This window comes from Amblyomma mixtum, chromosome 2 (assembly GCF_055824585.1).
Source record: "Amblyomma mixtum isolate Tamu chromosome 2, ASM5582458v1, whole genome shotgun sequence".
Taxonomy (NCBI): Eukaryota; Metazoa; Arthropoda; class Arachnida; order Ixodida; family Ixodidae; genus Amblyomma; species Amblyomma mixtum.
In genome coordinates this window covers 309293106-309316768 of record NC_143013.1, presented here as the reverse complement: position 1 = coordinate 309316768, position 23663 = coordinate 309293106, and the positions used below count along the sequence as shown (strand labels likewise).

General features: G+C 47.5%; 2 protein-coding genes across 5 annotated transcripts in view; one reads left to right on the top strand and one right to left on the bottom strand.

The window, feature by feature from the left end:
• Positions 1-1644: 1644 nt before the first annotated feature.
• LOC149364915 (monocarboxylate transporter 12-like) overlaps positions 1645-23663 on the bottom strand; it is a 43030-nt gene continuing 21011 nt past the window's right edge. For 2 of the 4 annotated variants that reach the window (XM_089574884.1, XM_089574883.1), the window contains exons 2-7: positions 7585-7888; positions 6749-6892; positions 6633-6693; positions 5578-6141; positions 3293-3534; positions 1645-2047 (exon numbers count right to left, since the gene is read on the bottom strand). In XM_089574884.1, coding sequence (XP_089431010.1) covers positions 1884-2047; positions 3293-3534; positions 5578-6141; positions 6633-6693; positions 6749-6892; positions 7585-7801 — 1392 coding nt within the window. In that variant the 5' untranslated portion in view covers positions 7802-7888 and the 3' untranslated portion in view covers positions 1645-1883. Of the gene's footprint in view, positions 2048-3292; positions 3535-5577; positions 6142-6632; positions 6694-6748; positions 6893-7584; positions 7889-17502; positions 17763-23663 lie in introns of those variants that run through there. The other 2 variants (XM_089574885.1, XM_089574882.1) reach the window with 2 other exon arrangements.
• Positions 22123-23663, top strand: part of LOC149364912 (uncharacterized) — a 112692-nt gene continuing 111151 nt past the window's right edge. The window contains exon 1 of the mRNA XM_089574888.1: positions 22123-22146. The gene's annotated coding sequence lies outside the window, so the exon portion shown is untranslated. The remainder of the gene's footprint in view (positions 22147-23663) is intronic.

Sequence of the window (23663 nt, the reverse complement as noted above, 5' to 3'; positions counted from 1 at the left end):
ACCTTATGGAATCATATTTGCTAGCGCTTAGTGAACACACGAGACAAGAACACAAATAGACAGGACATAGTACCTACTTTTGTTTCTATCCAATAAAATATTTCCTTTTTTTATTAGTTCGCCAGAATAGATCGCTATTGATGCTTACTTTTTGGATTTCGACGACCTGTTGCAAATTCACGTGCTGTCTACGCCTAGGGTACGAGACGGCATGATGTCGGGATTGAGCTATTGGGTGTAAATATGCGCCGCAACTAAAAAACCCTCTTTCCGTGGTTTCGCTCGGCAAAATCGAGCAAGCACGATGCGCTACTTGCACCCGCGTAGTTTGGATTGAAAAAAATGGTTGCAGTTTAGCTCAGCTAAGGGTGGCTGTCACAACTTCACCTCTCCTCCTCTTGAAGGTCAAATTGCAGCGCCGATGACCTTGGCTTGACTAGACCAGTAAACTTTCGCTTTCAAATTCCTCGCGTGTGCAAACTTGCAGGTCCACTTTGACAGCCGTGTGTAGACTCTTGCAGTGCGTTTCGAGCGCCTCTTAAACTGGGGCTTCAACCGCAGTTGCAGCACTAGATTTCGCTAGGTGAGGGCTCCTTATTGCTGACCTCGCATCACCGACAGTTGCAGAAAGGCGCCGTATTAAGTACATTTTCCCTTGACCCTCTTTTAGCAGTTGTGAAAAGGAATAAAAGATAGACTGACGAAAGTTTTCAGAACTAATTCCGAGACGTACTGAATTCCGCCGCATAGGACTGGATGCAATCTCCCACTCCTTAAATACGGAATCTGGCGCTTAGAGGCCGCTTTCGGGTGCTTCTAAGCGGCTACTTGCATACTTGCTTCGGCATGCATGCTACGGTTAAAGAAATCCTAACAACGAGCTCGAATTTTCAAGCTTCAGTGACGGAGTGCGACATTCCGTCACTACATAGGCTCCGTGAAAGTTTGCACACCTAACAAGTGACGAAGAGCAAATTTAATGGCCGCCTTGAAATCTCTGGTTGGTTGGTATGCCCTTCTTGCAAGAAAGAATAACAATAACAAAATGCCTTAAGTAAAACGTTTCTGACAAAAACTATAGAAAGAGACCTTCAGAAACTAAGGCGCTACAGCTTTCGCACATGCTTCCTCGCCTTTTGTGCTTTATTCGCCCATGCTTTCGCGTGTGCGTGACTTGGATTAAAGCAAGGCAGCTCCAAAAGCTCTTAACGCAAAAAACTCTATCGGAATACGTTATTCGAGTCAGAATGGCTCACAGATGCGATTTCTTAAATGTTTGGAGTCGGCAAATACGGGAGAGGCCTCTTCCCCGCAGTGGGCGTAGTCAGGCTGATGACGACGATGATGAATCTTGACCACTCTGCCATAAATCGGTTTTCTGCAGCTGAAACTTAAAGGGGAAAAAATGACGTTTGAGCCATGGTGCGATCTTATCATCGCGATTGATGAAATGCTTTAAACTCTTTGCTGTTGCCCCACTCCACGTGTGGCGTAAAACCTTATCGACCTATTGGGAGTTTTCCAGCCCAACAACGCCGGACGCCAATGGGGTCACGCCCTAGTTTCCCGGTAACTGGTAGCCTTAAAGCTACCGCTTTAAAAGGCAGGGGCCGAGACGAAGGCTCTCACTGATAGCAACAGGTGCACGGTAGCACAGAGGGAGCTTTATTCAACCGCGCACTTCAAAGAGATGAGTTAGGGGTGTGTCCAGCGCACAAATCACTGTCTTTCGCGGCGTAGCATGGAGTTCAGAAACCGCCAGTAGATACACTTCACGATTGTTGGAGAGAAAGGGAGCTTGTCCGCATCACTTCGTAGCTTTCTTGTCTTTACTCGTCGCAGAGGCGGCACTTTGGCTGCGCCGCTCACTCGTTGCCGCAGACTCACGTAGTAACTTTACCCGTTGCCTCCTCCGTGTTTAGAGGTTTGGTGACGGCCCGGCGCTTCAGAAAGCACTCGGTTGTCCACATGAGGCTCGTAACAAGGCACGCCGACGCCAGAAACACGTACATTCCAGCATACGAGCCCAATTTGTCCCGGTAGTAGCCTGCAAGAGAAATGTCATCGCAATGCTGTCTTACAGGAATTGGTGTGAACTTGACGCCCTTGTCAAAACGAAAAACTTCGGCCCTGCACTGTGTGACGGTGCAGCGCAAGGAACGTTATTGCCACATAATGGCTCAAAGCATGGCCGCAGGGTGGATCAAAAGCACGACCAACATATCTGGTGGTCTGAGAGAGAGTTTAGTGAGGTTATTCTCAGGACGGTTGCAGAGTAGTTCGCGAGATGAGGCTACTTGCCGCGACTGCCAACGAGCACCGCAAGTGTCTCCTGTTGCTAACCCTTGGCATGCACCGAGTCTACACTCCATCTTTCGGAAGCGGTGCTGACGGCTAATACGGTTGTAGCCGAATTGTCCCCAGTTTTTTTTTTTTTTTACCATAATACATCTCGTATAAAGTATAGTAATAGCTGCAAAGCACTCCTCTTCCAGCCTATGAAAGCAAGCACCAACATCGAAACCCGCATGCAGCACATGGCCGCACCGGGTACGCAGTCACGGGTGCCCCTTTCTCACCGCCACTCGAATAGCATTCACATCCGCCACCGGGTGATCGTAGCAGTATTCGATTACAATATACTAAGACGCCGACGCCGGTTCTGTCCTCTTCGGAAAAAATCCCCCCCCACAATTATCATTGCAAAACGAGGTGAGCGAGCCTGGGAGCTTACCGTAAGTACGATACCGTTATGATCTGCAGGAGGGACATTTCGTTTGTTCCCATCCATCGCTACTGTAACGCCACACCCATAGCGGCCACTGGCGTGAGACCCTGACCTATTGGCCGCAACGAAGTGAGTGTGCGCCAGAAGCCACGTTACTCGGCAAGTCTGTGTAGCGTAGAGGCGCACACCGCCACGAGGGCTGCCGCCTGACGCAGTGCTCACTCTGTAGTCGCCGCGTCGAGTACAGTACGTGCATTAATTCTTCTCTCTGAAGCCCCCGGACAACCCAGTGGTTCCTTGAAAGAAGAACCTACTTTACGCACTGAAGCGACGCACCCACATGCGCCGCACTGAAAGCCATTAAATGATACCAAACGAATCGCGTTGCACAGGAGGCAGGCGGGAGAATTCTGTCCCGGAGGCTTACCTCCGACAACTCTGCACCATTTAGTACACGTAGCCAAAGTAGACTTTCTGTCCGTTCAGACAAACCGAGGTCGCCCACCGGGCCGAAACCTCGCCCGGATCTACATCGCAGGCGTCGCAGGTGGAGGAAGAACGCACCGATGAGCAGGGGCCTGGGCAGGGCCACCAGACCGCACACCAGAGACTGGAAACTGAAGGCCAGCGGCAGCGTCTCCAGACCCAGGTACTCGACGGTGATGACGGAGAAGAGGATGATGAGGCTACCACTGGCCAGCCCGAACAGCGCCGTGCAGAGGCCCAGCAGCGCCGCCGAGCGGGCGTAGACCAGCGCCAGCAGAGAGGCGGCCATCACCGCGTGACCCGTGGCCATCACGTCCCTCCTGCGTTCACGACATACGCCTAAGTGAGTCTGCGGCGAGGAAGAAAGTATTCTCGAAAGCACTGTTTCGCTGATCAGACACTGCCGCGACAAGGATACTGTTTGCTCTCGAGCTAGGCAGCCAACAAACTCATTTTACGATCGATTTCTCATTCACGATGCTTTCTATTCGGCTTGGCTGAAAGCCCGGGCTTAGCACTGTGGGATAGGAAAAAATGGACACGGAAGTGAAAAATTGTAATACAGGTCGAAAGTGGACATCGTGGGTTTCCAGTAGACCCTTCGGCTGAAACCTTTTTAAACCGTTCGCTGTTTCCTACATCACTGAGTTGGTTCGGCAATGTGGCTTCCCGTCAATAAGTGAGAGACATCGCATATGTAGGTTAAAATTCTTTTTCCAGTTACTAGCAGGACATTGCAATACTAACACCTCTGGTAGCTTTACTTTTTCGACAGGTTACAAAACAAGACAACGACATGACAGAACTATATTGCCCCTAAACTAAAGAATTAATTATTTTAAGTACTCTTACTTCCCACGAACTATAATTGATTGGAATAACCTCACTAACGACGCAGTCACGCAGAAATGATTAAAATCTTTTGAAGAGCACCTGAAATAATGTACTGACATTGTTTTGCCTTTGTGTATGTGCAATTATGTACATGTACCCACCCTGCTAAGGTCTTGAACAAAGACCGCTGTATGTATAAATAAAAAAAAATAATCAGCGCGATTTTCATGGCACCTTAAAGGGAAACTGCAGAGGTTCTAGAAATAAACGATCTTAAAAAGGTGAAATGTGCGAAACTTGCAGGTACAGCATGCGAAGTCTTTTTGGGCTAGCACTTTAAATAGTGATGTAATCGCTGATTAAAATCCGGACGCCCTTCAAGCTTCTCTGCAGCGCACAACGCCAAGTGGGGGGCGCATGGTGACGTCATCGAAGGTACCGGTACATTTCCAACGCACAAATGCCTGCTTTTAAGGGAAAAAAACAAAAGCAACCGAAGGCGAACCCTGCCGAGAGTTGTTTGGCAGCGTCTAACGAGTCAGGGCAGGTTGTGGCTGTTGACGGCGGTAATTTGAAATCATACCTACCTTGACTTCACGCTGAGTTTTTCTGCACTCCTCCAGTGCGTTGAGGAGAAGCGCAAAATTCAATCGTCGATTACGTTACTATTTTAAATGCTACTTGAAAAACACTTGGCATGCTTTACCTACAGTCGACATAGATTTGAATCCTTGATTATCGCGAAATTCTCAAAAAAGTGCTGCAGTGCCCCTTTAACATCTCGATAAGCGTAATGCAACTGTTGGCGTAACGAACCAAATTGGTTATGCTAAATTTCAGTTAAGCGCTTTCACATTTCTTCATGTATACAGCCGTAAAAGCCACACCAGCAAAAAACCACTTTGACGTCACCTCTGTAATCAGTTATTCAAATTTCTTCTTTTCTTGGACACCGCTGAGAGGCGAGTGAGTAGACATAGTGAAATCAACGGTAGAGGTAAAAGCAATATGAAGGGGACAACTCAGTTTGTATGCTGGAACGAATTGTATTGTTATTCCTATGTCAACGATGAAAACTTGCGCTTATTATGTGCCGACGGGAAAACTATTCGGAAAAAAGAGAAATATGTGCTTCTCACGTATGCTTACGCAGTAATCACTGGAGGAGCATTATGTGTTTCATTATTCTGAAATCAGCACGTTCGTTTAACATGCGCTTGCGTGTTTCTTCGTACGATTGTTTTGATGTTGTTATGGCATGATGCCGGCTGTTGTCACAATGTGTAGCCGCAGCAGCCTCGCCAAGCTGGTACCAATAGCAACTTTTTCAGCAGCCGCATCTTCATCCTAAACAAAAACGAAAATTTGATTTTATTTGATTAATCCTAATCGCATATTCCATTTTATGTCGCCGCTACCTGTACATGAATAAACCTTCACCGCAAGAAATTGCAGCAAAGTAATCGGCGACCTAGGTTGCGGTGCGGTAACCGAAACGACGGAGAGCGCTGCTAAACGCAGGACCTCACCTGTGGCAGAGTTTCCGGTCCGACAGCTGTCCAGAGGCCAGGCGACCGACGATGTCGCCCGCGCCAGAGCAGGTGAAGAGCAGCGCGGCCTGCCACTTGGGCAGACCCTGGCCGATAGCGTGGTCTGCGAGCGACACATTGTACAGTATCTGCACGGACGTGAACACAACACCCGTGAATGTGATGACGTAGTTGATGGGCCTCTTCAGGAAGCTTAACTCGCGGCAAAGAGAAGAGCCGCCTAGGTCCACAGAGGCTTTTCTGCAGGAGGCATCCTGCGATGTGGTGATGAGCTTTGTTCTCGCCTCTGTGGCGCGCCTCTTCTGTGTTTTGCGAGACGCTTCCCCGACAGGCTCGTTTCGAAGCGCCTGCTTGTCGTTGGCGATGGCGTCTGGGCTTCGTATGAAGAGAGATCCGGCGACGGCGTGGAGGCTCAGGGCTCCCACGACCAGGAACATTCCGCGCAGGCTGTACTCGTCACTCATGTACGCAATGACGGAGGGAAACACGAAGGCGACGAGGGTAGAGCCCGCGTAGCTGATGCCGCTTCCAGACGCCCGGTACCTTTAACGGGACGAACGCGCATGCGAGTGTTTAAAAACATGCCTCTAGGAAATGAGGGGCAGAAGTACGATCGCAATGGCATGGCCTGCGTGCCTATTCGTAAGAGCAAGAGAAAGCTCGACCCAGTCGTTACAACAAAAAGAAATCTAACAGTGCGATCGCAAGACCTTAAGGAACACAGAAAATATGAGTACCAGCTAATTCCTAATCTTTCCAAGGTCTTCTTTGGATTACGCATGATTATCTCAGGCTCCATATCAATGCCCACTGCAATGCCTGAATGTGGCTGCGGGTATTATATAATGTATAAAAAGTCAAACGTTTTGAAATAAAACTACTTGTGAATTCATTTCAGTACAGAACGTTCATATAGAATTTTGTAGCATAAATCAGCCTGTCTCGAACTATTGACCATTTTTAAATGTAAGAAGTGCAGCTTGCTGTGAACCAAAGGTCGAACTGCAGAGGCAGAAGAGACTGCTCAAACTTACTTCTTGAAGTACGTGTTGATTGCCACAGCATTCGACGGAAAGACGAGTCCTTGCCCAATGGCTGTAAGTGAAAAGGGGTCAGGAGTCGGCAAGCAATAATGCCTTACGTTTCTTACCACACACCACACCGAGACAAATGGTGATCCCGATGACGTTGTAGAAGACGGCGCACAGAAGTATTCCAGTCCCAGTCAGCAGGCTGCCAGCCAAGGAGACCGCTCGCAGCGGAAGTTTTTTGAGCAGCACTCCAGACACCACGCCTGTCGCAGAGCGACATAAGGTCACAGTCATTGAAGAGACATCCGTAGAGTTATACGTGAAGAAAGTTCGAAAATGCATGAAAACGACGTCAAGCCTTACCCACTACCTGCAGTTATAGCATTCGTCAAAATGCCCCTCCCAAAGGTTTGGTTCTTCAGCACTGAAGCGTCGGAGCTCCACATGGGGGAGGACAAGACATGTTCCCAGTCATGTCGAGCTCTGACGCTTCAGTGATGAATAACTAACCCTGTGGGCAGGACACTTTTTACAAAGGCTATAACTGCAGGCAGTGGGTTAAGGCTTGACGTGTCCTCATCTCTAAGAGCTTGTAAATGCTAGGGTGCCGCAAGATCCCTACTACGCGGCTGCACAGTAAAACATGCAGGTCGGACGCTACTGTCGAGGGTGTACGTACGGCTTTCACTGCATCCGCTTTCTCTTCAGCGGAGAACTTAAAGCGCTCAAATTATATAGGGCAGGTCATAAAATGACACACCGTCAAGCGGAAAAGGGTCAGTCGTATTCCGCGTTCATCGGGGCAAGGAAAGTGACAGATAGGAAATGTCGAGTGAGCTGCACACATGTGCGATATCAGTACGGTACGTACTGTCTGTGGCTGTCACAAACACACTTCAAGCCTGTAAATACTCCCCTTTAACCGACCGGCCAACTAGTCGGTGCGTGGACTTACCCGACAAGTTAATAACGGCTCCGAGGAGGCTGAACGGCCAGGAGGCAGCTTCTCGCGTGGCACCCATTTCGGCAATGATGCTGACGAACACCAGGCCGCCGCAGCGGTTGATGATCATCGCCCAGAAGAGGCACCACCCGCAAGCCACAGCCACGAGCCAGCTGCGGGTGCTGTCCTGGTAGGGCTGGGTCTGGCCTTGCCCCGCCGACGACGACATAGCGCAGCCGGGCGGTGGAGTTTCTTGCTGGCAGGATGCGTTCGGACGCCAGGTTTGCGCGCTCACAGCGTGTGTACCGTGGGGCTGCTGTGAAGTACACGGAGAAATGAGGGAGGCATGAAAACACACCCCCGATGGGCCTTCCAGCTACTCTAAGAAATATACAAAAATGAGACAAACTACCATGCGAATATAGCCCTACACAAAAGTGGACACTGAGTGGACACGCCGACAACAGACTCACAGTGTTTACCATGCGCTTTGTCTCCCTGATTCAGTCCCTGCTCCTGTCTGCACATGAAACACAGCAGCTACATCATTTGTAAGCGTAATCACAAAGCATCAACTTCCATGGAGCCATGGGCTAGTGACGTCACTGGCTACTACTACTATAGACCTTTCCATCAGGTATACACAGATGTTGAAAAAAGAACTGGGAACGGTTACGTCACCGTAAGACTCGAATGCAACTGCATTACACTCCGCATTTGTTGCAGCGTCTGTTGTGACTTCTGTGTGCGTTTGCGTTAGTTTCTTTGCAATTGCCGATCCATCGGCCGCCATGTTTGGACTTTTAGCTGCAGTAGCAGGTATCCGCTAGGCTCTGACGTTGCCAACATCTGCATATATCATTTTTTTCTCAATTTTTTTAATTTTATTCTCTGTATAGGTTGCTGTCAGCAAGCTAGGTTTCTCACAACCCGGTGGGCACGTTGTGATGACGTCACAAGGTCACATGACCTCTCTCGTCCAAGCTGCGAATTTCGTTTTGGGCATCGGCGAGGCATTGGTGCGACGACAACCCTAACGCTATCGCAATAACACCCTTTCTCTGGGCTGTTGTAAGCCAGATGGCGCTACCTCTGCCACAGCGGCAAACTACAGGCGCACATGACAACAGTCCAACGACCAGTATGGCCACTCCGAAGGGCACGCTTTTTAGAAAGTTCTCTAATGGCGGTTCCGCACATGAGTAAGTGTATCTTCAGTGGGCGCGGCGAAAATGCTTCGCGCACACCATCATAGGCTTTGTAGTCCTAATACAGGTCGGCCATAACTGCTGCTTGCTTAAAACGATGGGAGGTTGTTATCGATTCCACCGTGCCCTTGAGCTTGTGTAAGCACAACACCTGAATGTTCTTGTAATTGCAAGCCGCTGCTTGCATGCGGCGACGTCAGGCAGAACGCGGAACTATCCGCTAAGGAAATGTTTCAATGCTTAATGGACAGTCGGTAGGCTATAAGGAATCTCGTTGCTGCCATGACAACTCTTCTCAAGACTGAAAAAAATAATCAGTAAATCATTCTGAGAAATGCTTGACTTATCTAGAAAGAAACGCGAACGAAATTTAAAGAATAGTTTCCCAGTTGGGCATTAAAATCTACAAAATACCTCATAGACACCACTTTGTTCATTCCCAGCTCGGCGGGAAACACGACCGCAACGTAGTCTGATCACGGTTCTCTTTAGTACGTCAGTTTTTATTGCCGGGTTTTATTTTCACAATATCAAAAAGTATTAGAAGCAACCGTGGAGTCGTAATTACTCGCCGTATACGCTCGCTGCCATGCAAACGTAGGTGTGTAAGGTGTTTAATTGTGCAGTACAGTGCTGCATAGTTTGGTGGCGCTTTTCGAGGCATTTTTCATGTGTCTCTGGTGCAAACTAAAAATTGGCTGACTTTTGAGCATTACTTAGCCTGAAATATTCCGCGAATGCACACTTTTTTGCAAGTGGGCACGATTTAGGTGTCCAGCGGCCCAGGGAGCCAATTATACGCGTCTTCAACTGTTTCATCGTCCCTGCCAATTCGCCCAATGTACGCTGCGGCTTAGGCTCCAGTGCTGCGTTTCTGCAGCGCTGTTGCCAACACCAACGCGTATTGCTCTAGTGTTTTGTTTCTGCCACAACGTTGTCTACGGCAAAGCATGCAGCGCACATCTCTCTGTGACTGCTGCCACATAGCTCAAAGCGCGGATAGTAGTTTGATAGGGGTATTAGTTGATGAAGAAGATGTGTGCAGTACACAACGCGAGAGTATGCGGCAGTTTTACACAAGGCGTCTTCGACTGCAACCTTTTCTGGAGTTTCTTGGCACCATTGTTTTAAAACGTGTTAAGCGAATGTGCATTTCGTCTGCTCCAATAACGTTCTTCTGTAAACTGCACATATCGACGCTGCCTGTCAAGGCATGACTTCATGCTAAGGAGATGTTTGGGCCATAGAAGGTGAATTGCCGCTTGTGCAATGCACCTGAGACCATTGACCATTGTTTTATTATTTGTAATGATGCTATGTTCTTCTGGCACATCACATATTACAGCCAACACTTAAGGGCATTGAAATCACAGCCTACAGTATCCGTTTTTTTCCCCTTGAAAAAACTGTGTTGTGCCATGAGATCTCTTTATGTTAATGGCGCTATTCATAGACTATGGAAGAGCCGTATGATGGACCGCCACGCCGAATAACCGCGGTCATCGAAATCTTTGTTACGTGAGCAGTGCGCTGTGGTGTAGGGAGTATCTGATGACCTGGAAGAACCGCCTAGCTGGCTCCCCTATCTAAATGCATGTATGTGACTCCTAGAATTTTGTCGTTTGGGACGGTGGGCAGGTGCAGGGGCATGGTGCGTTCATATTAGGCAGCTGGTGTTTTGTGACATAAGCACACTCGGAGTTTCCTTTTTGGCACAATTGTCATGCAGTAAAGAAAAAAATTGCGGCGGTAGTCTTATGCTCTCGCGCGCAGTGGCCAGTGAAGCCGATCTGCTCACACCGCCGCCGGTTCGAATCCTAGGTGCCGATATTTATTTAATTTCTTTTTATTTATTTATTTATTTATTTGTTTGTTTATATATTTATTTATTTATTTATTTATTTATTTATTTATTTATTTATTTATTTATTTATTTATTTATTTATTTATTTATTTATTTATTTATTTATTTATTTATTTATTTCACTTGGCCCAAACACGCACATCGCACGATCTCGCTCGGGGTTTACCCATCGGAATAGTGTTTTCGAACTTGAAATGTGCCATACCTTGCGCGGGGTCAGTGAATGTAAAGCGCTGCTCAAATCGCGCGCAAACATGCAATCAACGCGATGCTTGATGGATACAGGTGTTTTCATTCGATATTTTTGGCTCTCTACCAGAACAATTACGCTTCATCAAGGATATACCGAAGGCCAAGTGGTTCCGTAATCGCTTATCGTACGTTTGCGCATGTACAGGTAGAAGCAATGTGAGAGGGAACATGGAAGAGCGTGGGAGCGTAGCCGACTGTCGGCAAGAATCGGCGACAAAGGCGCACGCCCAGTAAGCATGACTGGCTGCACATTCCGCGCATGCACCTAGAGCCGTCCATTCTCGTCGGCTGTTGGCAGCAGCGCTTCACGAAGGGCAGAGGCCACGAACCCCCGAGTTCCGTCTCATATTGCTTCTACCTGTACATTCTGCGCAGTGTGTGATGATGGCAGTTATGATGATACCGACAATAATAGCGAGTTTTCATGGCGCGAAGGCAATTATGTAATGGGCACATACGCATCCCCCCGTGCTAAAGCGGCTGATTGTATCGTGACATGTTTACGCAAAAAACGTACTGGCGCTGAAAGACGGAGACAACACACACAAGACAGGACTGGCGCCAGTCCTGTCTTGTGTGTGCTTTTTTTATTGGGGTTTAACGTCCCAAAGCAACTCAGGCTATGAGGGACGCCGTAGTGGAGGGCTCCGGAAATTTCGACCGCCTGGGAATCTTTAACATGCACTGACATCGCACAGCACACGGACCTCTAGAATTTCGCCTTCGTAGAAATTCAGCTGCCGCGGCCGGGATCGAACCCGCGTCTTTCGGGTCAGCAGCCGAGCGCCGTAACCACCGATCCACCGCGGCGGGGTCTCGTGTGTGCTGTCTCCGTCTTTTAGCGCCAGTACGTTTTTTGCGTAAACATGTCATGCTACAACCAACTAGCTCAAATCAAAGTATTGCTGGATTGTATCGTTATTTTCCGGCAGAACTACGCATTCCAAATGATAAGTTCAGCGAATTCTGCTTGTACGGCAGTATATAAGTAGGGGTTGGACTTTTCGGTTTAAACCGGTAAACACCAATAAGAGACACCGAATTCATCTTCGGAAATTCGGTTTGAATCGAAAATTGTCAGTATTTCTGGCATGCATGTCACAACTGTCCGCCTATTCAGTACCAGTTATCAGCAGATCACACGAGAAAATTACTTACGTGCTGGAACTATGAACGCGGTGACTCAACGGTACCTTCTTAATTTGATACTATTATTGTCAACTTTTACGCTATGATCCGCGAACTTGCATGTGCCGCTGCGGATGAGGAGGTTCTAAGCATCGTGTGTTCAGACGGCTCAGTCTGACAACAGGCTAAGGGCCATCGCTTGGTTACGTAGTTTTTACCACACTACGCAAGGGCGCTGACAACTCGAGGAACCATAACAAGCAACCGTCAACGCGAAAGCATGCATGAACAACGCGAATGTGTCATGTTCTGACTTCCTATACGGTCAAGCGGAATTTCATCGCTGCCACCAGCACGTCCTTTCGTTCAGCGCAGAGTGAGTGCTGATGGCAACAGTTTCATGATCTAAACTTCCATTTACGTTTATGTTTCACTGCCTGATCATTTAACTTGGTCATTTTTACTTTTTGTTATGACTGTACGACTTTCTTCACACAGCCACTTTGGTGTTGGTTACTATTACATGAGCTTTTCGTTCTAAAAAAAAAAACTTAAGCCAAGACAAACGCTGTCGCTTTTGACCGCGAAAAGACATCCGATATTTCGGCAATAAAAATCGAAGCTTGTAACGCAGAAAATAACATTCACCGAGAAATAAAAAATAAAACGAAACTAACGTTCAGAAATCCTCAAATAGACGACGGCAACTGCCGTCCCGATAGTGTTTTCGGAACCGATCGCTTGGCGGCTGTCGGTGGGGCAGAAAACGTGCGCCCTTGTAAAAAACGAGGCTTTTAATAACGGTGCAGCCATCAGAGAGGACCCAAACAACGTACGCGCCTGGTTCTCCCCGCACACCACCCGAAAGGCTACGGCGGCGGACCCAGCCCCAATGGCTTTGCTTGACCGACTGATCGCCAAATTCGTCGTTTTTATTTTTTTGTACGACCTCATGTCTGCACTGCAAGTGCTAACGTGAGCAAAAACAAGACCTCCAGCCACCCCAGGTCATGCTCCTATTTTTGCCCACGATAGTGCATTTATTATGCAAGCCTTTGTCAAAATAATACAACCCAAGGGGTCTCCTTCCAAGACGCGTAGCGGGGCTCTTAAGCACATTTGACAGTCCTATGCTTAGGAGGGTTGAGAACTTAAGTTCATTCCTCCTTCGTGAGATTAGGGTCCTGAGTGTGCACGAGGAGCTGCACTGCAGGGCTCAGAAGCAGACCCCTTGGGCTGCATACTTTTGACAAAGACTGTACTATCAGCAGGGAACGAAACACAAACAAGAAAACTGAAGTGATAATACAAAAATACCAACATATTAGCTCCTGGAGAGAAAATACAAGCGAGGTCGATTAACACTTCCGAAAATGACTCTTCGCGCATTACAAGTTAAAGCTGAGACTTTCTTATTTCGCTGTCTCTGGCTAAGTTGTCTTGTTCGCGTTTCATTTGTTGCTGATTGTACATCATGTCGCGCCTCGAGCCGGTGCTAAATGTTGCGCCGCCCGCCACAGCATCGCGCAGAGACTGCTTCCTTGTTGACTGCTTCGTAAATAGAGTTCGCTTGTCTTTTCACCTGGAATGCGAAGTTCTGCCCGGAAATCACGACAGAATCAGCCGCTTCGGCAGACGGTAAGATGAACTTGTCGCGGACGCGTTGCGCAGCATCTGCAGCCTTTGCGAAAATTTTAAGAGCCCGGGGGAGGGGGGTCTCCGTCTCCCCTCCGTCTGGTCCTTTAGACATACCCAGCTTTCCAAATCCCTTGAAGGTAAAAGCAGCTCTGTCCGCCCCACCTCTTTCCCTCCGAAGGCTGGAGTTTGCACGAATGTTACAAGAGCCGCTGTACACGGCTTAGAAGCAGAAGGCCCTGGAGTCAAAGTACACTCGTTACGGTGGGCTATAAAATAGATAACAAAAATAGCGCCCAACACGCACCGCCTACGGCACAAGGCGCTGCGCAGCATCTACAGTCGTAAACGGACGAAACGCTATAATGTGACTGCATGGCCTTCGGTATGCCCTTTGGTTGATGAGGCGTAATTGCTTTGGTAGACGGCCAGAAATATCGAACGTAAACAGTCTCAGCAGACGTCACACGAAGCCGACCAGTATCGTCTGCTTGCATCACCGCGTCCCGTGCGTTCCTCACGCCGGTACGGCACGTGGTTAACTTGCGCTAGACAGCATTCCGAAGGGCGCCAAAAAATATGCTGCACTCTGCTATACACTGGCCAAGTCATTACAGCTACACGCAGTAATCAATCAATTTCAATACCGACCTATGCTCTAATGGCGATTAATGCGGGCATGACGATTGCCCCCTAAAAGTTTTTGAAATACAACAACATAAAAAGTATGAAGAAAACGACGTGTACTAAAAACTATGTTCCAGGCTGTATTGTCGACAGAGCTGAAAATCTTCGTTGCGCTGAAAATCCCGGTAAAATGTCTGAAAACCAACTAGCTTAGCAGTTAACTCTCTTAGAGAGCAAGCACAACTACGTCTCCGGTGCACCTTGCATGAGAATGAACACCCAGAGATAGAAGAAGGCTGATGCGGGCTTGTTGGTACATGTCGGTGGAGAGGATGTAAATGCGCTTAAGGCGAGGCAAAGTAACCGCTTCGGCCCGCCATCATCGTCAAATATACAGTCGATACCTCGAGGCTTTTTTCCGGCGCCTACAATATACACAAACTAATGACACGTGCATCAGCGGCCCGTCTATACTTCTCTCTCCACAAGAATGTGCATTTCTTCAGCAGTGACTCTGAATAATTACTCCCCGTTGTGTATTTCTGCAGTTTTTCTTGTTATTTTCGCTCGTCATGTTTTCTTTATATGCTGCCAAACATGTTACAACGAGCCATTAGGTTGCTAGTCAGCGCTATTGTGTGTCTCGTTTCCTCGTCCCGCCTGAAGCACTGTTACATACCGAACTAGAAATATAGTGCTGCCGGATATGCTCAAAAGTTTGCGTCACTGCGCATCAGCAGCGGTTGTTGCCGACCTAGAAAATGAAATTTAAGATTTTGGACAAAAACATTATTGAGCTGGAAACCTTCTATGAACGCAATTTTTTCATATAATGCAAGATTTCACTGTAACTATCAATATATCCGCAGATTACTAGACTGCAGTCTTGATTTTTTTCTAGTAACGTTTTTGCTATCGTCAAAAGCTTTCCCCATTAGTTTTCCTCGCCAGTCTTAACTGTCCGATGCAATCGATGAAAACACTTTAAAAGAACGATTTTGCTACACATCAGAAGAACGGACCACTACTTCCAATATTTCGGTAAAAGAATCTTATAAGTTTCAAAATTTTTGCCCCAAATTGTTGGACATGCAGTACAGAAGCGTACGGCGAGCGGCCGGTGCGCCCGGCTCCCTCCCCGACTGCACGTAACAAGCGCACTAGTTAACAGGGGCGCTCTACCAGTTGCGAAATTCCCCATTACAACCAGTGTATCAACATCTGGTACTCCGACTCGGTCAAAAACCGCAAGTCAGCAGACTGTTTACCCACTTTCGGTGTTCAGGCCATCCTAAAGTAGGGTCGGGTTAGAGCATGGAAAGTGTGCTAAAATCTTCAGCACAGAAGTGTCAGTATCATGATGGCGCCTAATAGGGTTAGCACACTAACCCTATTAGGCGCCATCATGATACTGACAACAATGCTTGCACAAAAAGAGACCCAAGGTCAATTCCTCACTGTATGAACAAGCGTTTGAATCTTTAAAACAGACTGGCATCTAAGCACTTTGTTGATAAAAACGTTGAAGAAATAATGTCGACAGCGGCCATCGTGGTACCACTTAAAACCTCGCTATCTGAGAAGGTAGCGGCAAGCACCACCCTCAGGCATTCTCTCTCTGGTTCACTTTGTGATTATCAAAAGCCATCTGACCAACCTCTCTATACCATGATCTGAGAAGAACGTTGTTTGCAGTCAGGTACACTCTATATTTTGATGTATAGTAGTAATGGCTGGCTATCAAGAGAAGTTGCCAAAATGGCTGCTATTATAGTTAACTACAATATAGAGAGGGTGCGAGAGGGGGAGAACGGCCGCTTAACTAGATTAACTTTATCGCCTCAAACTCTACATAATGGAGAAGCTGGATCGCTAGTATTCGTAAGTGCGTCGTCCCCTTTTGGAACGGGGTAGGGGTGACGTCACCTGGCTTGTTAGCTTTTTCAACCTATATTTCTCTAATCCTTCGGACTTAAAGGTACTATCTAAAATCCAAATTCCCCTGATTTTGCAATAAGGGGCTAATTACTCATTAGCATCCACCCAAGCGCAGCCACACGGCTACGAAGGAAAGCTATCAGCTATCACAGAAACTTCATAGTTGAAAAATCGTCCCGTTCCGGGGGTTTGAAACCGGAACCACCGCCTGAGCGGAGCAATGGCTCTACCAGCTGAGCTAACAGGAACAGCTAGTATGTGATATAGGAAGAGCGAATTAATCAACATCTCGAAGTGGAAACGACGTTGTTCTAATATCGGACAGTGATCCATTGATTTTATAAAATATTAATTTGGTATTCTGAACTTGTGTCTTAGGCCACTGCCCTGCATTTAAGCCACCAATCTTCCAATCATTCCTTCCTTTGTTTTGCTAAAGTGGACCATAGATGTATCCACATTATTTTCGTCATCTCTGAACCCTAGGGTGCCATCTAAATTGACATTGAATGCCTCGACTTCTGGATGGACACTGCTACATCTTAGCAAAATATGGTCCGATGTCTCTACGTTTACACGTCAAGGAAAAAAGTTGCAGGACGCCGCCAATAACTGGCTGCCATCAAAGCGGAAAGCTGGGCTAGTTGGTTTGACATAGTTAATTAGTTGATGTTTAGCGCTCGTCCTGTCTCCTTCTCTGTCTTTGTCCTAGTTTTATGCGCTAGTCTTTTAATTAACTGGCTGCCCATGTCATAGATGCCACCTCTGTGAAATAGCCACTGCGAATTTCGTAGTTTCGATGCGGAATTTCGCCAGTAGTATGATCCATGGAAAAAGGAAAACATAGGACAGACCTTGCTATTTGACCTGCAATAAAAAAAGTGCGCCGGAAGTCAATTTTTTTTCTCGCAAAGTCTTCCGAGTTCCTTTTCCTCATTGCGTGCCTACGTCGCCCACAACACCGGCGCGTCTGTCAACTGCCGGCAGCCCAGCGCGAAGCGAGATAGACTTCTCGCCCGTCTTCGCGGAGCAAGCGGCGCATGCGCAAACGCGCTGAGACGACGAGCGCAACAGCCAACTGGCATGCCGGAGCCCTCAGCTCCAACTACAAAATATGCGACGCAACGGCCTCTCTTTCTCTTCTTTCCTCCATTGCATGGTGTGACCAGAGGACTCCGCATAATATTTAAAGATGACGTCACGGCTTCGTGGCGCCTAAATGTCACGTGGTATGAATAAGACCACCAATACAACGCTCGCGCATGACGTCACACCCACCTTCTGACAGCGCCGATGGCCAAAAAGGCAGAGTTGGAAGAGTATCGCAGCATAGTAGAAGGATTGCGACGCGGATCCCGCGCGCTGCGCGATGGGCGTCGTTTGCCGCAGCTAACAGCGGGTGTCCAAGCAAAGCGCACTCCTTGCGTGCAAAGTCTTCTGCTCGAGAGCGGCGTCTTGCTGGGCGTTATCTCGACGCTGCCGCGCCGCCAGCTTTGGTTAATCTCAGAGTGCCGCCGGGCTTGTTATCCGAATGTGCGCCGCCTCCGGCTGGTGGGGCCACTTAAGTTGTTCCGATCTGCGCCGTCATCGGCCGCTCCCGCCGTTTGCTCCTGCCAGACTCTCTGCGCGCAGTCTCATTTGTTTTGCCCTCCTGTAGAATCGGTCTCGCCGCTGTCATTCTGCCTGCTTTACACACCGCCCAGAAGTCAGTCAGGCTCTTTTTCTTCTAGCGTCCTCTGCCTTCTTTTCAGCGGAAATAAAGACCGGCTGACTGACCACCCGACCGATTGATTGATTGATTGATTGATTGATTGATTGATTGATTGATTGATTGATTGATTGATTGATTGATTGATTGATTGATTGATTGATTGATTGATTGATTGATTGATTGATTGATTGATTGATTGATTGATTGATTGATTGATTGATTGAGTCAGCCAGCTAAAGGTGCTGCACTTTTATCGTCGTCCATTAAAGAACTAATGTTGAAAAGAAAGACGCGCCAGCTGTCACCTTCCATCCCATTTGCCGAAAGGCTATTTGAAATGTTAGAACTTTGCGATGCACGCGATGAATGGTCTCCCGGATAAATTGTTCCCGTGTTAAGCTTTCAGCTGTTGGAGGCTCTTCCTTGTACTGTTGATGCGTTTTTTGTGCTCTCTTTAATATTACTTCCTATTTTACTGACTACTTCTAATTACTTACTATTAGTCAATTGTGCGTTAATTTTTGTCCGGCCATTGTATAACCATTTCCCGCAAGAAGATACCTCCCGGGTGAGGGCTAGTGGAGCATTGGAAAAAATTCGAGGAAAGACGCGGATAGAGTATAGAATACGTTCTTCGTAACCGATAACAACTATATGCATACGTTTCACCTTTAAGTGATATTTAGTCGGATGTGCCTCAAGGGTCTGTGATTGGACCGCTTCTGTTTTTCATTTACATCAATGATCTTCCTTCCAAAGTAGCATCTAACATTCATCTGTTTGCAGACGACTGCGTTGTTTCTCGAGAAATAAGATCACCCGGTGATGCTAACCTTCTTCAAAGTGATCGTACCTATATTTCTACTTGGTGCAATGATTGGCTCATGGACCTAAACACTGACAAATGTAAAGTTATGCGAGTATCCCGACACGCTAAACCTCTTTTTAAGTACTACTTAAATAACGTCCCCTTAGAACCTGTCACTGCATATAAATACTTCGGCTTCCACATTTCTGCACACCTCTCCTGGTCGCACAACTTCGAGTGCATTTTTGACAGTGCTAACCGCATCCTGGGCTATATACGCCGAAACTTTTCGAAAACCCCGTCTTCTCTTAAATTATTGGTTTACAAAACGCTAGTCTGTTCAAAATTGGAATATGCAGGCGCTGTATGGGACCTCCACCACGAAAAACTAATCACTTCGCTGGAGATGGTCTAAAATAAAGCGTAACTAGCATGAAAACTTACCTCCCTTTACAGCCTTTAGCATGCCGAAGAATAATAATTTGTCTCAGTTTTTTTTTTCATAAATTGTGCTATCATTTCACTCTACGGAACACACTCATTGCTTTTCCCCACTACGTTTCAAGCCGCACCGATCATCGCCACAAGGTTGTTATTTCAACATTTAACAGCTTATCAGCATTTCAGTGCTTCGTGCCTCGTACTTCATGTGACTGTAACCACCTTCCCGCTGAAATCGACGGCATCAGTGATAACCAGCATTTTCGCAACGCATTAGCTAACATTGTATAACAGAAAAGTTTTGTAACGCTCATTTTCTTTCCTATGTATTTCTTTTTTGTACTTTTGTAACCACTCCACTGTTTAATGCCTTTGGCCCTGACGGTTAAATAAATCGATTTTACGTCCGCGTGCGGACAGAAGGGATTTGAAAGGGAGATGAGTTTAAGGAAAGACGGAAATAAAAAGACTCCTGGCAGCAACCGCGTTCGCCGAACGAAGCGAGAGAGACGACGACTGCTTCTGCAGCAATTACAATTCACCCCCCCCCCCCCCCCCCCCCGGACGCACTCCGCTCACAAAAAGTTATTTAGGCAATCTATGGACTGTCTCTGGACTCTTGTCTACAAATTCTCAAGATTTTCTAAAGGCAAATCCTATAGACTAGTCTATAGGCAATATAAATCACGCAGACAGTCTCTATACGAGCTATAGATTTATGGCCGTACACTTTTGGTTAACTTTGTCTATAGACAGTCTATAAAATATGACTACGCAAAATGAAATATCCATAGGGAGGCAAAAGAGTCCATAACAAGTCTGGAGATAATCTGCAGATCATTTTTATTACGGTCCAATGAATCTAGACCTTCTGTAGAACGAGCACTGACCTAGCCAGTTTATGTTTCCATGAGGCGCAATTACCAGTTCTCGTCTCTTCTTGAGATTTAGTGCATGATATCACTAGAGTTTACTTTACCAACTGCGCTTTGAGTAAGTTAAGCACCCTCGTTGCGGCTCTGCGTAATCAGATATATTAGCACGGATTAGATTGTTTTTCTATAGGATGTTAGATGATGGCAGCCACATTTTAAATCGAGCAGCATAGATAATAGGAGTGCGAGACTCTGAAGAAATTTCCCCTTATCCAAGACGTATAGGTCAGGTGACCCGTGTGACGCCACCAGTTATCAAACTGAGCCAAAAGTAGGTCAAATGTTTTTAGGGGAATCCCCCAAGGTGGAGTAGATTTGTAATAAGGGAGTAGTTACTCGTTGGCATCCACCCGAGCGCAGCCATACGGCTACAAAGGAAAGCTATACAGCCTTCTCAGAAACTTCGTAGTTAAAGAAAAATTCGTCCTGGTCCGGAGTTCGAACCCGGGACCACCGCTTCACCGGAGCAGTCGCTCTACCAATTGAGCTAACCGGGACGGCAAGCTTATGGTAGGGCGAGAGCGCATTGATCAATAACTCGAAGTGGGAACAGTGTTGGTCAAATGTTTTTAGGGGAATCCTCCAAGGTGGAGTAGATTTGTAAGCCGTATGGCTGCGCTCGGGTGGATGCCAATGAGTAGCCAAAAGTAGCTCCCACAGCTACCGCTACGCATCACTGTATGCATTACTAAGGATGTCATTAACTTTTCGTATCGTGAATGACAACCAAAGCTCTCAAAATTCACCGAGAAATCCTACCATTAAACGATGAGCGACAGAGGACAGCCACGGGATATAGACGATTTCAGCAAATTTGAGTGTTATATATATCGGAGTGTTATATAGATCGTTATATATCGGAAAGCAGCTTGCGCCGACCTGTGCACTGTGTACCTGCGGCGTCAGTCTCCGAGATGCAAAAGTCAGTATCGTCACCGGATACTTAACGACTAAACGTGCTCCACCATCGTATGCATATAAGCATGTAAAACTCATCTTTCTAGCTAAACAATTCAGTTCTTCAACCGAGGGAGCAGCGAAACGAGGCATTTGGAGGAACAAGGCGTTTCAAAGCGACAGCCGCGCAGCAGCAGCAGCGGTGATCAATCAAGCTCTTGCGACGCCGCTTAGTGACAGTCACGTGGAACGTGGCTGTATAAGCAATGGCGCTGACGCGCTCAGAAATTCACTACACCGTCTGCGAGGTCCTAATCCCCTTCACTCCTCCCGTTCCTTCTGCGCTGGAAGGTAAACACTTGTGTATACACTTGGGTGGAGCGATTGAGCAATGTGCTCCGGGCAGCGTTGACAATCCATGCCACTGCCTCCTCTACTCGGCTGAGCTTTCCTGACGTGAGAAGTAAATTGTGATCAGCAAAAAAGCATGACGCACCGTAGGGTATTGTTGCGAGACCGAGGCCGCTCGTAAATCACTCCCGCCCGCTACCAAGTGCCCTGTTCGAGCACTCCAGACAAATCTTTGGGTGACTGTGCGCGTCTGCGCAGGACTTGCGATATGCTCGAAATGATCAATCAGCCCGCTGACAAGCTGCGATGACGCTGCATGGATTCCATACAGTCATGCGATCGTTGCCAGCGCTCTCGAACATTACTTATTGCTGCGATTCATGTTCGCTTTGAGAAGCAGCTTGCTTTCCACTCAGTAATATCAAAGATGGTACCACTTTTCTCGAATAGATCGTATCTTACTCCGGACTGACTTGACTGACTTGGCTGGCTCCGAAGACACTGCTGTATTTTTTCAACACGTCTGGCCTGCGCCTTTTGGCTGTGAGCCATTATTCCTTGTGCAAGCACGTGCTCAGAGTCTTTTTTTTCCCTGCTTTATGTTTCGTTCTTTCCTGCGTCGAGTAGCAAGAACGACGCCTCGTGGCAGACCTTCCAATCTCCCCTTCTATTTCTCTCTCTTCTTCCCATAGACTTTCTCAATATTGCCTAGAAAGATAGCTGGCGCCACCGTCTATGCGGGTTTTTTCAAGAGCACTTCATCCACTGCGGGAATGCCGGTAAGACGAGGTGTCGTATTTGGCTTGGCTAGTGTTCTCTTCGCGCAGATGAAATCATTTTTAAAGTGCGTTTTCCGTTACTTCGGTTTGGTTTATTGGTTTATTGGGGTTTAACGTCCCAAAGCAACTCAGTCTATGAGGGGCGCCGTAATGAAGGGCTCCGGAAATTTCGACCACCTGGGGTTCTTTAACGTGCACTGACATCGCACAGCACACGGGCCTCTAGAATTTCGCCTTCATCGAAATTCAGCCGCCGCGGCCAAGATCGAACCCGCGTCCTTCGTGTCAGCAGCTGAGCGCCGTAACCACTGAGCCACCGCGGCGGGGATTTTTCCGTTACTTCGATAAGTTGAAGGTTGTGGAAACTTTCAAAGCATTTCTTTCAGGTTTGCCACGAGAAGGGCCTTATTTTTATGGCTGAATCCATGTTTCATGGCCAGCAGTAAACAAGACATGCGAAACCTCATCTTCCGGGCATTCCGGGCGTCCTTTACCTTCGTGCCCCTGCCATTGAACTACGTCGAACGCCTCTAGATCCAGCGGCCTAACCGCAGGATTTCTCCTCATCCTCAGAAAAATCTCAGAGCTGAAGATGCCGTAGCTCTCCGACTTATTCAAGCAAACACATTCCCAAACCTACACAGATATAGCAAGATGTACCCGCTAACATATCGTGGCGTCTGCCCCTGGTGCATTACATTTTGTGCTGTTCTTTGACCGTTGCATTATACGCCTTCCGACCCACTCCTGTATGAACCTGTAAATGCGCACATAATCTATAAATAGATAAGTAAAACCTCCGTTTTCAATGAGGGTGGCCATTTTGTTATTAGAACGCAGTACCCTATCGATAAAGGTCAACTTCTATTTCTCCTGAGGAGGCCTTTAACTGAGTGCCGCGCTTGCTCATTACAGCCCGCTCTTAAGCTTTGACTGGCCTATAGCCTTGCGCATTGCTGTCAAACGCTGTTTCTTGCGCTTCTGTTCCCGAGCAAGTGCGGGGAATAACCGCTGACAATATACGCTATAAAGAAACTAACATTTCATTCCGCTGGCACACCGCTGTAGCTCGCCTCGCCTCGCCGCTCACGCACTTGGCTCGATAATTCGTATCCCTGTCACACGGATACCCTCAGCCCTGACTGACACAATGGCGTTTGAATTTTTCGAAGGACACTGACTCGCGATGCCGCCACGTTGGGAGTTTCATTGGTTATTCAGGAATGCGAACGCCATCCGGCAGGAGCCGCCAGGCGCAGCGAACTAAGGCACGGTATATGTACAGCAATACATAAAAGCCAGACTGAAAAAAATGGCCTATTGATAGACGTGGTACTTCTAGTTTAAATATGTCAGGAAGAAAAATTGGCTGTGGCTTAGCTAAGATTAAGCCTGGATATCTCGAAGCGAAAAGCTCTCGCTGCTTTTCAGCCAACTCCCAAGCTACCACTTCTGGATCGGTGTTTCTGTCCCGTCCTACTGTTGCTTCTTCTCCTGCCATGGCGAGTGGCTGTGCC